Consider the following 15,832-nt stretch of genomic DNA (forward strand, 5'->3'; position numbering starts at 1 on the left):
GGCCTTATCTATTTTGGACTCCGGATCCGAGGTGGGCATGCAGACACAGCAGGTCTCATCTGCGTACCACGCAATGAGTATAAAGGCCCATATAACTAAGAAGCATTGGGCTTCGACAGAAACTAAGGCTACAGGGACACCGCTGCCATCAGGCCATGGTAGCCATCTAATAATTGCCAAGGATGCCCCGCCTTCCAGCTCAGCACTGTAGGCCAAGCCTAAAGACTCCACCCACAAACTGGCCTCAAAGGTTTCAGCATCGACCCAACTTAGGCTGTCTGTGGTTCCTACAACATCTGCATTGAGCATTTCGGCACCAAAACTAAAACCTTCTACGTCATCGAAAGTTTTACTATTTGGATCAAAACCGTCTGTTTCAGTGCCGGAGCCTATTTTTACAGACTGTGGTGAAGAAGCTCGATCTGAAACGAAATACTACACATATTCAACAAAATACTGGTCAGATCATGGCAAAATCTTCACACTTAAAGCCCAAGACTTCATTTGAAGAGGCTATTGATATCCTGCAACCTCCACAGAAGAAAAAGGACATAGCCACCAGTCTGATACCTTCACCTTTACCACCATCTCCTCCACCTCCTTCACCACACCACTCACACTCGGAGGCAGAAGATTTAATAGAGGAAACTTAATTAGGGTTGCAACGATCCTATGTAGATTATAAGGGAAGCGATGATTACACACAGCAGCCACCATTAGACCCTTGGGACACATATGATATTGCCCCACGGGGGTGGGGTGGGGGGGGGAAACAGATCCAGAGTTATATCTGGCAAACCCATCTCCACAAGATGACTCCACATCATTCAATGAGTTGGTAGCTAGGGCTGCTGCATACCACCAGGTCCTAATACATAAGGACCCCATAGAAGACGATTTCTTATTTGAAACCCTTCCTTCCACCATTAGGGCATCTCAGTATCTGGCCATGTTAAAGGGGATGTAGCAAAATGAAGGTGAAATATTAAAACACCCTGTTCGCGCTTGAATAATTACACCCAGTGTTGACACAAAATATATACCTGCCCAGTCAAACCCTGCTTATATTAATGGGTACATTTCTCCAGATTCCTTAGTAGTTTCCAATGCTCGTAAACAAGCGAATTCTCAAACTACTGGAGACACACCTCCGCCAGACTAAGAGTCCAAGCTTATTGACTCATCAGGCAAAAGGGTGGGGGTTCAAGCAGCTAACCACTGGAGAACTGCCAACACGCAAGCACTATTGGCAAGATATGACAGAGCTTACTGGGATGAGGTGGAAGACCTTCTTCAACATCTCCCAGAAGAATTTAAAAAGAAGGGACAACAGCTTGTACAGGGGGGGCAAGTCAATTTCTAACAATTCTATTGCTCTTGATGCAGCAGATACAGCTGCTAGGTGAATAAAAACAAGTGTGTTATTATGCAGTCACGCATGGTTGTGTGTATCCGGTTTTAAACCTGAAGTTCAACAAACTCATCTAAATTCCCCTTTTCATTAGGTACACCTTTTTAGTTCACAAGTGGACCAAGCCCTAGAAAAAATGAAAAGACTCTGACATTGGAAAGTCTATGGGAGCCCAACAAACTCCTGGGAACTGAGGCTCCTTTTGTAACCTATTGTAGCCGGGTGGCTCTCCACCCAGCTACTTGCGGCCCTGACGGGTCGGCCGAAGTGTGCCCCTGGGGCACCACCCGAGATAACCCGCTCAACAGCAACTGACGTGAGTGCTTCGGAGTGTAGCCTGTATAGGCACTATACTTCATTTGTAGAGCTAACGTGTTAGTACAGACCTGCACAGCGCCACCTACTGGCACATAGGTACTGCTAAAAAGTTTTCAGACCCATTGTAAAGCATAAGGTAATATTCCAAAGGTGAGGAATCTGCGGTTAGGTAGGGTCTGCACCAGAAAGAGCATTACCAACGGTAAATAACTTGTTCGTTCCAGTACAGGCAAACCAGATATAGCTCTCTTTACAAAGGACACCAACAAGAAATACTGGTTTTACGCAAGCAGGCGCCCACAAACTTTTCTAGGGATTTTTTGTTATTATTATTATTTTTTTTTTTTTAAAGGCTGTACAGGATGTATGCCTACGCCTTTTCACAAAGCGCCCTGCTACCCAAAGCAATAGCAAAAATGACTGCGGAATCCTGCTCACTGATTCTCATAGATCAGTACTTGCCGAAGCAATACTAGTTATCGGATATGATGCAAGTGGTACAGTATTAACCAGTTGTACTGAAGTTGTCAACGGACCTCTTATCCAGGTGAAGAGGTCAGTTTCATCACAATCTATAATCTCAAATTAACGGCTCCTGAGCACCATGAATTTGGACAGTTAGACATCTGCTAGGAAGTCTCAGCGCTAGCCAGGGCAGTCAACAACAAAAAAGTTTACTGATAAACATATAGTGTATATGGTGTGCTTCTAACAGATTTCATCCTTTGGCAAATCCAAGCCCATCAAATATTGCTTTACCTTGTGCCCTGGGAAACCACAGGCTTTAAACATACATCAATCATCTGACAGCCATCTCCCGATTCAAACCTACACCAAACAAGCCATCTATTTGGTCACACAGAATCAGTTCCTCAAAGGTTTATTCAGAATATTCCACTGTTGCAAACACATCAAACATCCTGGCACTAAACATCATACGTTTACAGCAAATGTCACCTCCAGTTGAACCTATTATGAGTAAGTATTTTAAGGATGCAATCATCCAGGAATCTGCTTAAAGTCCTATCCATAAAAAAAAGGTATGTTGACACTTGGTTGGATACTCTGCCTTCCTGCAGATTCCTTACTAGTTATCCTCTTCCCTCTACTGAGGAATGATTGTTGTAGCTGGTTTCCTAAACACATTTCCTTTCTCTGTTTATTTGTTCCACTTATGAGTTCACTGCTTATGCTCGATTTTATTGATTCCTGGTCTTATTTTAGGCTGGAAATGTTTGTTAATGATAGGGGCAGCTTATAATGGGTCCACTTTGTCATGTTGGGAATCGATGCATGGTCACAACTCAAGGCCGCATGGCACTACCCCGTGGTCCTGTGGCTGCTGCTTTATAGAGTCCTTTCAAAACCAGTCTGGTGCCTGCTCAGAAGGCGTTCTATGTAAAGAAAATTTCCACCAGGAATACTTCTTACCCAAAGTAAGTAGTTTAATCACTGTGTCAAATCGACTTTAGATTTAGCCATTAAAAAAAGATTTAAACTGAAATAAGTGACTGCATTCAGAAATTAAATTTCAACAGCATTCCTTGTTGTAGACCAAATACAGCTGTCTCCGCTTTTACAAGGAAATGTTATTATCCTGTTTTTCAGGAAAAGTTGGTTTAAAATCATTACTAAAAATGCATGAAATGTCTGACTTTGCAAAATTTTGGTTTACTTGGGTATTGTTCGCTGTACAAGCATGCGGTTTGAATTTTCTCTGCTTTGATGTCTTATCCTCATGGACAAGGCAGCGTTGGGGATTTTGAACACCTGGAGCCCCGTAAATATGGAGCTGCATATGTTAACCCTCTTCCTCCTTGGTAACAGCTGAAACGATCTGGTGACAAGCCTCTGCTGGGTGGTAGTTTGTTTGAAGATGCTATTTTATCTGCCATCACTGCCATGAATGAGCCCAAGACTTGCTCCACAACTGCAATAAAGAAGTACGTTCTAGAGAATTATCCTGCAACCAACTCAAGCTTTCAGGGTAAGCAAATTTACACAAGATAGTGTTTTGTTTATTAAATGCTATTGTCAAAACTTCAGGGAGGGATACTTGGCTACTTAATGTTATATGGTACTTATCACAAGTTGTACTAGTTATTGTTTTTGCTTGTTTTCTAATGATTTTTATTGGTATCTGTTTTTTATAATGTGTATTACAATGTTCTTGCTCTCCAGTATTCTCAGCCTGAGGGTGCTCATTCATCTGGTGACAAGGTGCTGCTTTTCAGAACACTAGTCATTCTGCTCATTCATGCATTTACACTACACAGCCACATGCTTTTCCCTCATGCTTGTATGCAACCCCTCACTGTCCATTTTGTCCTGAGTAGTTGTTCATGTTGACTATCGGAACATTCAATTATTTGGCTTTTGCAATTCCCAAGAAGTCAAACTGCCTTCCTTAGGTCTCCAATCTTAACAGGGCTACTCTGAGGTTTCCTTGTAAAGCTTTTGCTCTGTTCCTCGCAGAAATTCCTCTGTACGGTTCTGATGAGGGGGAGAGTACAGTTTTTCACTCTTTGGGGAGATTATTTCTAGGTGGGTAGTGGCCAGTGAACCATCATCAGCCCAGAGGGTGGTAGATTATTATGCCCTATACATACTTCAAAAAGCCATGCTTGACCTAAGACACTTTTGAGGATTTCTGAAGCGAGACTGACAATCTAATAATGAGAGCTTCCATTTGATCTCTTTAGCTTTAGTTGCTTAACTTTGACAATACTCTGTTCATAGCGTGTGGCTGTATATCCACATGCTCTGCATTCTCCTGCCATCTACTGTTGTGCTGAGAAGTTACCAATTGTTTTTGTTCAAAGAAGTCTCTTCAGTTCACCAGGGTTCCTGTGACTCTTCCCTTAGTAGGGAATGTGCATGGTCAACAAATTCATTGCTAGATTGATTTACTCTGCCATCAGGTTTGGACACATGCTGACAAGTCTTCCAGACTTGACGCATACAGTGCTCATGCTTGGTGCCTATGGGATAAGAACTTCTGCCTCCCGTCACTGGGGATGTTTTTTTTTTTTTTTTTTACCGCATACACCTAACGGAAATCATCCAGACAAGATAGGACACTTTGACACTGTTCTACACGTGTCAGGGCTCGGTCTCCTACCTTTCCACTGACTTAAAAGAATGAGAACCACAAGGGGTGATTGAACAAATCCTCCTTTTAAAAGTACCTTCAGTATGCTTTTCAAAACCCTCAGATTGACTCAGTCTGCAAGAATGGAAGAGGACCAAGGAGATGTTGAACCTCCGGCCTGTAATCACAGCAGCCCAGAGTTATTTGAGTCGGACTCCTCCAAGCTAGAGGAACTCAAGCAAGATGTTCCCTCCCCTTCCCCTACTTGGCTTCAAACAAAATAAATGGACGCCTAGAGTTGAGTCTTGGTGAGGCCCATTCAGCACACTTGAAGAGGAGTCCCACCTCGCTGGAGCAGAAGGCAGGAGATTGTGCTTTGCAGGGAAGAGTGTTGGAGGCCGGGGCTACACAGAGCCTGGAGATCTCTTGGAGGAGGAAAAAACAATCCTTAGTAGCTGCAAGAGTTGCAGTGCACAGGGGTAGTGTCCTACAAGGAGAGGCAAGGGCTTACCAAGAAGACCAAGGGGACCACTCCACGACTTGTGATGCAAGATCCACACAGCTCTGGATGGTAGAAGATCCACGCAGCCGGTCGTCGTTACAGTTGGTGCCTGCGGATGCATGGGAGTAACTCCTTTACTCCAAGGGAGATTCCTTTTTACTTCTTGTGCAGGAAAGACTCGTCGCCCTCAGAGGAAGCACAGCCGGGGAAATAATGTAGTTGCTTGAAGGAGCCGGAGAAACATTGTTGCAGAGCGTAATTGTCACTGTAGTTGCAGATTGTCAGTAACTGGAGGGTCCATTTGCAGTCCAGGTGGACAAAAGATGAAATAAACGATGCAGAGGCATCCTGCTGGAAGCTTGCACGTCAAATCTGAAGACCCACCCGGGAGGGAGACCATAAATAGCCCAGGAAGGGGGATTGGTCACCTAGCAGGGTGACCACCTATCAGGAGGGGGCTGTGATGTCACCCTCCTGACCTGGCCACTGAGATGCTCCCAGGGGCCTCCGCTCACCTTGGATTCAAGATGGCAGAATCAAGTGGCCACCTGGAGTTTCTCTGGACACCACCCTTGGGGGTGGTGATGGACAGGGGACTGGTAACGCCCCTTTGCATTGTCCAGTTTCGTGCCAGAGCATGGACCGGGGTCCCTGAACTGGTGCAAATTGGTTTATGCAAGGAGGGCACCAAATGTGCCCTTCAAAGCATACCGGTGGCTTGGAGAGGCTACCCCTCCCAATCCACGTACCACCTATTTCCAAAGAGAGAAGGTGTTGCCTCCCTCTCCCAAAGGAAATTATTTGTTCTGCCTTCCTCTGCTTGAGCTGGTCAAGCAGCAGGTGGGCAGAAACCTGTCTGAGGGTTGGCAGCCGCATGGGCTGTCTGGAAAACCCCAGAAGACTGGTCGAAGCAATGCTGGAGGTCCTCTAAGAAGCCCCCGCAGTGCATGGAATCATACACCCAATACTGGCAACAACATTGGGGAATGACTCCAACATGTTTGATGCCAAACATGCCCAAGTTCGGAGTTATCATTATGTAGCTGGACACAGGTACACAACCTATGTCCAGTACATGGGTAAAATGGCTTCCCCGCACTTACGAAGTCCAGGGAAATGGAGCTGGAGTTTGTTGGGGCACCTCTGCTCATGCAGGGGTGCTGTCACACACAAAGGTACCTGCACCCTGCCCTCTGGGCTAGGAGGGCTTGCCGTAGGGGTGACTTACAGTGACCTGGTGCAGTGACTTGTAGGGAAAGGGTTGCATGCACCTTTTCATGCAGGCTGCAATGGCAGGCCTGCAAACACATTTAGCATGGGCTCCAATGGGTGGCACAATACATGCTGCAGTCCGTGGGGGATCCCCTGGTGCCCCAATGCCTTGGGTACCTAAGTACCATATACTAGGGACTTATATTGGGGCACCAGTATGCCAGTTGTGGGGTATGCTAACTTCAAAGCAACCAGCGTTTAGAGGGAGAGAGCACAGTCACTGGGGTCCTGGTTATCAGGATCCCAGTGAACACAGTCAAAACACACTGACAGCAGGCAAAAAGTGGGGGTAACCTTGCCAAAAGAGGGTACTTTCCTACATAAACACCCACTGCCTGCACAAAATATCACTTGAGGTAGTCAGGGCTTCTTAATATAGAAACAGAGCACATGGCCTGTTTAAGGTCATCAAAAGCTTTTTGGCAGCTAGCTGTCCATAACAATTTATTGGGCATCCTTTTAGAGGTGAGATCATTTAGAGGGTCTACAGTGGAGCCATAGTTCTTAATGCACCTACTGTAGTACCCTGTTGGGCCTAGGAAGGCTCTGACGTGGGTTTGTGTGGTAGGTGCAGTCCAATCTAAAATGGTCTGGATTTTAGTGGTTGGATCTGGCCTCCACCTATTAGGTGGCACAGATAAACCACTTTTCTTTGACCTATCTGGCCCTTTGAGGCCTTGATAGTGAGGCCTGCCTTTTACAGAGCCTGCAGTACATTGAGCACTCCTCTGTCCATCACCACCCCAGAGCTCCTACAGAGGGCTCCGGGATTCTGCCATCTTGAATCCAAGGTGGACAGAGGCCTCTGGGAGCATCTGAGTGGCCTATTAAGGCAGGTAACATCAGAGCCTCCTCCTGATAGGTGGTCACCTAGCTAGGTGACCAATCCCATTCCAGGGCCATTTCGAGTCTCCCTCTTTGGTAGGTGCTCGGATTCGACTTTCAAGATTCCAGCAGGACTCCTGTGAAACATCTATTTCGACTTCTGCCACTGGAATAACTGGACTTCATAGGAACCTACAATCTCCAGCTCCAGCGACTATTTCGCCCTGCAACATTGTTTCACCAGCTCCTTCCCACTTCTGCAACATTTCCTCGGCTGTGCATCCTCTGAGGGCGACAAGTCTTCAGTCTGCACTCTAAGGAAGAAGGAATATCCTTTGGCTTGAAGGAGTCACTCCTCTACGTCGGCAGGCACCAACTGCAATGACTGGCTGCGTGGATCTCCCCTGAACCAGAGCTGTGTGGATCCTGCATCACTGGTGGTGGATTGGAGTGGTCCTCCTGGTCCGCTCTGCCAGCTGGCCAACTTTGGTAGAGGTAAGCCTTTGCCATCCCATGTAGGACAGTACCCTGTGCACTGCATCTCTTGCAGGTACCAAGGCGTGTTGGCCTCCAAGGGATCTTGAGACTCCATGTAGCCCCAGCACTCTTCCCTGTGTGGCACAGCCCTCTGCATGCTTCTCCTGTGGAGTGGGCCCATTCTTCAGTTGTGCTGTGTGTCTCCTCTGCAACTCGTGGGTCCTCTTCCAGTGGGTCTTCTGGGGGAGAAGGAGAGGGGCTTCCTCTTCGTCCATGGACTCTGCATTGCTTAGGGTCTCCTGTGATTCCCCTCTGTGGCTTGAGTCCCCCTGGACCTTGCTGGTACGTGGCAGCTCCTCTTTACATCTGCCACGATTCTTGCCTTTGCCAAGGCTTGTTGGTGGCTTTACCATGCCTCAGACAGACTGCAATCTTCCATCCGGCGTGGGATGTCGACTGCATCATCCAGGAACTCTTCACCGACTCCAGGGCTGCACTGCTGACCGTTTACGTCCTACTGTCGACCACCTCCTTGCAACCACAGATGGATGGTGGAGGAACCTGGCTCTGTATATACTATATCAAAGGAGATATAGTGTGCACAGTCTAGGGGTTCCCCAGAGGCTTAACAGATGCTAAAGTAGATAATACTAATGTTCACTTTTGTGGTAGTGTGGTCGAGCTTTTAGGCTTATCAGAGGGTAGTGCAATCATTTGTTGTACACAGACAGTCAATAGAAGCACACACACTCAATGACCAGACCAAATGGTTTTTATGTAGCAAAAATATATTTTCATAATTTTTATTTTTAGAACCACAAGTTTCAAGTTTAAGGTAAGTACTTCAATAGATTCATATTTCACACATGTATCAACAGTACTTTGTTTGAAATCGATAAGTTCTTCAGTTTGTGAAATACTGACAATCTGTTTTAAAACTTGACACAGTACAATTTTCAAAAATAGTTCCTCGGGGGAAGAAAAATTAAATTGTTTTACAGGTAAGTACAACACTTACAGTTCCAGACTCCTAGGATTAGGAAGTCCACAGGGTTGGGGTTCAAGTTATCCCCAAACACCCACCACTAGCAACACTAGGCCGGCCAAGTGCAGAGGTCAAAGTGTAGGCAAAATTAACATGGGCTCCTATGGAGACTGGGGGCACTCGTTTTCTGATCTGCAGGCAGGTTAGTACTCGCGACTTCAGAGGGCAGACAGGGCGGTGAGGTTGGGGGGGGACTTGGGGTGAGTTAGAGGTGCACTGGGGGGACCACAAGTAGGCACCAACCATACACCCGGACGCAGGGTGCAAACAAGATGTCTGGTCTCCAATGATTCTCTGTGAGGAGACCCTAGGGTCACTGAGGCTTCAGGCGAGGTCCATGGGGGGGGTCTTCTCGGGCAAACCACAGGCTGGAAATGGAAGAGGGCGGCCTGCTGAACGCTGGTGCTCCGGAAGTCAGGTTCTCCAAAGTCTGGGGGCTGCAGGTGAAGTGTCTTTAGGCGTCTGATATCTTCATCCGTAGCTTCGTGGTCAGGGGGGAGTCCAAAGGATTCCCTCTGCAGGCATCCTCGTGGAGGATTGGAGAGGTCGATCAAGGGTGGGCACTTGCTCAGAACTGCCTGGGGATCCTCTCTAGCGGTTCGGGCCACCTGAACATGGGCTGTGGGCATCTGGCGCACAGTGGTTAGGACTGACGCTTTCGGAGTGAGGTGGGAGTCCTTGGTTGTTGTTTCTTCTTGGACAGGGCCACTGTCCACAGGAGTTCTTGGTCCTTTCGGGTGCAGGGCAGTCCTCTGGAGCTTGGCAGAGGTCGCTGGTCCTGCTGGATGTGTTGCTGGTCTTTTGCATGTTCTTTGGAGCAGGAGACAGGCCGGTAGTCGTCAGTTGTTTTCCTTTTTCTCTGCTGGGGGTTTCATCTATGCAGCCTTCTTGTGAGGTCGCCAGGAATCTGGTGAGCTGGGTTCAGGGAGGCCCTTAAATCCTAGATTTAGAGGCGTTTTAGGGGTCAGAGGGCAGTAGCCGATAGCTACTGACCATGAGGGCAGCTGCACCCTCCTTGTGCCCTCTCCCTCTGGGGAGGAGGACACTAACCTAATCCTATTGGTCCCTGTTCTCCAAGCCAAGATGGAGGATTTTGCAGGAAGGGGGCCAACTCAGCTCTGGACACCTTAGGAGGGTGGTCACGCCTCCCTTTTTTCCCTTATTTTCCTGCCAGACTTGCCACCAAAAGTGGGGCTTTGTCCGGGGGCAGGCAACTCCTCTAGCTGGAGTGCCCTGGGGCACTGTAACCTGAGGCTTGAACCTCTGCAGCTCACCACCAGGTGTTACAGTTCCTGCAGGGGGGAGGTGTGAAGCACCTCCCCCAGGACAGGCTTTGTTTCTGACCACTGAGAGCACAAAGGCTCTCACCCCATGTGGTCAGAAGCTTGTCTAAAAGTGGCAGGCTGTCCTAGACCGGTCTGTGCTACACTAGCAGTTTGGCTAACATACAGGGGGCTTCTCTAAGATGCCCTCTGTGCATTTTTCAGTAAATCCCTCACTGGCATCAGTGGGGGTTATTGCGCTGAGGAGTTTGATATCAAACTTCCTAGTATTCAGTGAAGCCTTTATGGAGCTGTGGAGTTCATAATTACAAACTCCCACACCATATGCTCAATATGGCTACACTGCACTTACAATGTTTAAGAATGGACTTAGACACTGTAGGGACATATTGCTATTGCAGCTATGCCCTCACCTTTGGTATAGTGCACCCTGCCTTAGGGCTGTAAAGCTTGCAAGAGGGGTGTCTTACCTGTTCAACATAGAGTGGCTTGTGGGCATGGTGCCCTGAGAGGGGTACCATGCCAACTTTGCCTTTTTCTCCCCACTAACACACAAGCTGCAAGGGCAGTGTACATGTGCTTGGTGAAGGGTCCCCTAGAGTGGCATAATACATGCTGCAGCCTTTGGGGACCTTCCCTGGTCACATGGGAACATTTTACAAGGGGCTTTAACCGTGTGGCAGGTGTGTGCGAATTGTGCAAACAGAGGTACAGATTTTGGGAAAGAGCACAGGTTCTGGGGCCTGGTTTGCAGGATCCCACCACACTTTAAATCAAAGTTGGCATCAACAGTCAAAAAGTGTGTGGGGGGTAACCGTGCTAACAGTGGCTCTTTCCTACAGATGGGTAGTTGCTCCATCCTCCACTGGACACGTCTGCAACTTTTGGACTTGGTCACCATCTTTTTCAGATCTTCCTTCTTCAGGATCCAACGTTGGTTCTTTATGGTCCTGTCTGGATGATGCATTTTCCTTATTTTCAGTCCTTTTGGTAGTTTGGGAAAAAATCAGTAACTCTCTCCTTTCTTCCTGGTCGCTGGGGGGGCACTCTGGTACTTACCTGTTGGGTTCCCTAGTTCCTCCAGCTCCCCTCTACCGATTCCACTTCCTTGGGTGGGGACCCATCATTCACATTCCACTGTCTTAGTATATGGTTTGGCACTCCCCCCGAGCCATTCATTATTGCCTATTGTATTTCACTGTTTTCTATTGTTTTTTAGGCCTATTTCTCATTAATGCCGTACATACAATAGTGTCTAGGAAGCCAGGGCTCTATAGTGGTTGCTGTGGATGAGCAGCCAAGACTTATCTAGAAGACATGCAAAGCTTATTCAGTACCACTGTAGTCACACTTTACATATGCGAATGAAAGAACCACAGATTGTTACAAAAATAAAGGTACTTTATTATAGTAACACAAATACCAAAATACTATATAGGCAATACTCCACTAGAAGGTAGTAAACACACTATTATGTACACATTAGGAGTAAGTGGAATGTGAAAGGCAGTCCCCAGCCCAAGGAAGTGGAATCAGTAGAGTGGAGCTGTAGGAACTAGGAACCCCAAAAGGTAAGTACCAGGGTGCCCCCACCAACCAGAAGAGAACCTGTTTTTTTTCCCCCAAACCCACAGGAGAACTTTGGAAAAGGGCTGTGGAAGACCCAGGCAAGAGTGGGGAAAAAACCAAAGGTGGTTCCTGACCGAAGAGAGCCTGCAAAAGAAGGGTACAAAGTCCAGTTCGAGTTGGAGTGTCCAGCTGTGGCAAGTGCCACTACCCACCCTTTTGTGGATGCAGGGCCAGGTCGACGGTTGATGAAGAAAGTCAGCAGTACAGCACAGGAGCAGAAGAGGAGTTCCAGAAGTGATGCAAGTGATGTCCCACATTGGCAGTCGTGATAGTGATGCTGGAAAACCACCAACAAGCCTTGGCAAATGCAAGCGACAGAGAAGAAGGTTTTACTATGCTGAAGAGGACCAGCAAGGCCCAGGGGACTCGAATCAAGGAGGGGAGTCCAAGGTGATCCTCAGCAGCTGGGAAAGCCACAAGAAGAGGCAACCCCCACAGGCAGCAGGCACAGGAGTCTCAGTGAGGCCCATTCAGCACACCTGAAGAGTAGTCCCACGTTGCTGGAGCAGCAGGCTGGGGACTGTGCTTTGCAGGGAAGAGTGCTGGAGGCTGGGGCAACACAGAGCCTCAGGATCTCTTGTGGAGGAGCAAACAAGCCTTGGTAGCTGCAAGAGTCGCTGTGCATAGGGGTACTGTCCTGCAAGGAGAGGCAAGGGCTTACCATCTCCCAAGTTGGACAGCTGGCAGAGAGGACTAAGGAAAACACCACAGACCACGACCTGTGATGCTGGATCCATGCGGTTCCTGAGGGGAGAGGAACCATGCAGCTGGTCGCCATTGCAGTTGGTGCCTGAGGATGCAAGGAAGTGACTCCTTCACTCCCAAGGGAGATTTCTTGTTACTTCTTGTGCAGGCTGAAGACTCGTCGCCCTCAGAGGATGAACAGTAGGGGGAAATGTTGCAGTTGCTGGAAGGAGCTGGAGAAACAATGTTGCACAGCAGAATTGTTGTTGGATTTGCAGATTGTCGGTTCCTGGAGGGTCCAGTTGCAGTCACTGTGGCCATAATACGAAGTAAAAGATTCCTAGGGGACCTGCTGTAATCTTGCACATCGACGCTGAAGACCCACCCGAGAGGGAGTCCCTAATTGGCCCAGAGAGGGGGATTGGTCACCTAGCAGGAGGGCGCTGTGACGTCACCTGCCTGATCTGGCCACTCAGATGTTCCCAGGGGTCTCTGCCCACCTTGGATTGAAGATGGTAGAATCAAGTGGCCATCTGGAGGAACCCTGGGCACCACCCTTGGGTGGTGATGGGCAGGGGAGTGGTCACTCCTCTTTCCATTGTCCAGTTGCACACTAGAATGGGGACCGGGGTCTCTGGACTGGTGCAAACCAGTTTATGCAATGAGGGCAGCAAAGCATACAGGTGGCTTTGGGAGGCTACTCCTCCTAATCCATGTAACACCTATTTCCAAATGGAGAGGGTGTTGCCTCCCTTTCCACATCCTTTGTTCTTCCTTCCTCTGCTCGAGCTGGTCAAGCAGCAGGAGGGCAGAAACCTGTCTTATGGGTGGCAGCAGCAAAGGCTGCCCAGTAAATCCTAGAAGGCCGGTAGAAGCAATGCTGGGGGTCCTCTAAGGAGCCCTCAGAGTGCATGGAATCATACATTCAATACTTGCAGCAGTATTGGGGTATGATTCCGAAATGTTTGATACAAAACATGCAGAGATTCAGAGTTACCATTATGTAGCTTAACACAGGGAGTGATGGTGTCCCCGCACTCTCAAAGTCCAGGAAAATGAGTCTGGGGTTTGTGAGGGCACCTCTCCTAGTGCAGGGGTGCCCTCACACAGGTACCTGCAGTCTGCCGTCTGGGATGGCTTCTAGTGACCTGTAGTGAAAATGGGTGCATGCACCTATTTCATGCAGGCTGCAATGGCAGGCCTGCAGAACCCTTTGATTGTGCTCCCTATGGGTGGCAGAATGACTTCTGCAGCCCATAGGGATCCCCTGAAACCCCAGTGCCCCGGGTACCTAGGTACCATATACTAGGGATTTTAATGGGGGGGACCAATATGCCAATGGGGATTAAAAGTGACCAGCAACCAAATTTAGAGGAGAGAGCACAGTCACTGGGGTCTCGGTTATTAGGATCCCAGTGAACACAGTCAGACACACTGACAAACAGGCAAAAGGTGGGGGTAACCAAGTTAGGAAGAGGCTACTTTCCTACAACTTAACCCTCCCCCCTCCCCAACCCCCTCATTTAAACTGTGGACCCTGTGATTCCTTATTTTTTGTGTGTGGTAAAAGTGATAGAGCAGGGCCAGATGACTGGGGATCTGTTACGACAGGGTTGATGTCCTAAAGGTTGAAAAGCTAGAAAGGGGTGCTGTTTAGCAAGGCTATAGCAGGACAAAATAAGGGTCCTAAAGGCTCTAAGGGAGGATATGGTTGCTGTCCTACCTGGGGTAGAGCAGAGCAGGGCAGGGCTGCTGTCCTAAAAGCTGTACAGAAGGACAGATTTGCTGTCCTGTGGTGTCAGGGGTGTGGGGGTAGGCTTGCTGCACCAAAGTTTTTCTGGGAGGGCTGCTCCAAGTTTTCTAAGACAGGGCAGATTTGCTTTTCTGTCTAAGGTTCCTTCCAGAGGAGTACTTTTTACCCCTTACAGCTCAGCTGTGGTAGCTTTGGTCTCCTATGGTACAAGCTCCACCCTGGGGGTGGTGTCCTCCCTCAGAGGAGTAGGTTCCTTAGTGGGAGGGTGGGCAGGGGGTAATTTGGTATCCTGCATTCCTGTGTTTTTAGGAGTGTCCTGGGCCATTATTCCAGGCTCCAGGACTCCTTCCCTACTTTGCTCTTTAGTCTGCTTGGAGATTTAAGGGTGCAAATGTTTGGAGATGTCCAGCATGGCTGCATGGGCAAGGAACTCTACCTCAGCCTAATCTGAGTTCTCCAGGTCATTCCCTAGGAGACACTTAACAGTTAGGTTAGGACAGACTGCCACCTGGTTTGGCCTAGTAACTCCACCCCAGCTAAAGTGTACTACAGCTAAGGAGAGGGACTGGGTGGAGTTATTCACATCAGTGACTTGGTACTTCTGACCAAGTAAGTGCTGTGCAGGTGACACAAACTTTTCAGTAACGATAGTGGCACTGGCACCTGTGTCCATGTAGGCCTCTGCCTCAACACCGTTTACCTGAATGTGCTGCTTTTACTTATCCATGTTAAGGGGACAGGCAGCTAGGGTAGCAGTCTTACAGGGTTTTCCGGGCAGCCCAAGCTGCTGCCACCCCTCAGGCAGGTTTCTGCCCACCTGCTGCTTATCAAGCCCAGCAAGGCAAAAAAATGGATGTCCTTTGGGAGAGGGAGGTAACACCCTCTCCCTTTGGAAATAGGTGTGACTGGCTTGGGAGAGGTAGCCTTCCCAAGCCACTGTTATGCTTTGAAGGGCACATTTGGTGTCCTCTGTGCATAAACCAGTCCGCACCGGTTCAGGGACCCCCAGACCCTGCTCTGGTGCGAAACTGGACAATGGAAAGAGGAGTGACCACTCCTCTATCCATCACCACCTCAGGGTTGGTACTCAGTTCCTGCAGAGAGGGTTCCTGGGTTCTGCCATCTTGTTTACAAGGATGGCTGGGAAATCTGGGAGCATCTGAGTGGCCAGGCCTGGCAGGTGACTTCCGAGCCCCCTCCTGATAAGTGCTTACCCACTAGGTAACTAATCCCCCTTTAAGGGCTATTTAGGGTCTCTCTCTTGGGTGGGGTCCTCAGATTCGGCCTGCAAGATTCCAGCAGGATTCCTCTGCAACCTCCACTTCTGGTCACTGGAACTGCGACTGGAGCCTCTAGGAACCGACAACACTTTAATCCACAAAGAAGACTCTTCTGCAGCTTTCTTTTCACGGCTCCTGCCAGCTTTGCAGCATTTCCCTGGCTGTGCATCCTCAGAAGACAGCAACTCTTCAGCCTGCACAAGATGAAGGAATCTCCTTTGGAGTGATTTGCATCTGCAGGCACCTGCTGCGGCTAAGCACG

The 15,832-nt window shown here is 48.6% G+C and overlaps 1 protein-coding gene across 2 annotated transcripts in view; it reads left to right on the forward strand.

Annotated features, from left to right (window-relative positions):
- HP1BP3 (heterochromatin protein 1 binding protein 3) overlaps window positions 1-15,832 on the forward strand; it is a 707,156-nt gene that overhangs the window by 508,109 nt on the left and 183,215 nt on the right. For both annotated transcript variants that reach the window (XM_069240026.1, XM_069240025.1), the window contains exon 9: window positions 3,557-3,716. In XM_069240026.1, the coding sequence (XP_069096127.1) occupies window positions 3,557-3,716 (160 nt within the window). The remainder of the gene's footprint in view (window positions 1-3,556; window positions 3,717-15,832) is intronic.

Source organism: Pleurodeles waltl, chromosome 6 (genome assembly GCF_031143425.1).
Source record: "Pleurodeles waltl isolate 20211129_DDA chromosome 6, aPleWal1.hap1.20221129, whole genome shotgun sequence".
Classification (NCBI taxonomy): domain Eukaryota; kingdom Metazoa; phylum Chordata; class Amphibia; order Caudata; family Salamandridae; genus Pleurodeles; species Pleurodeles waltl.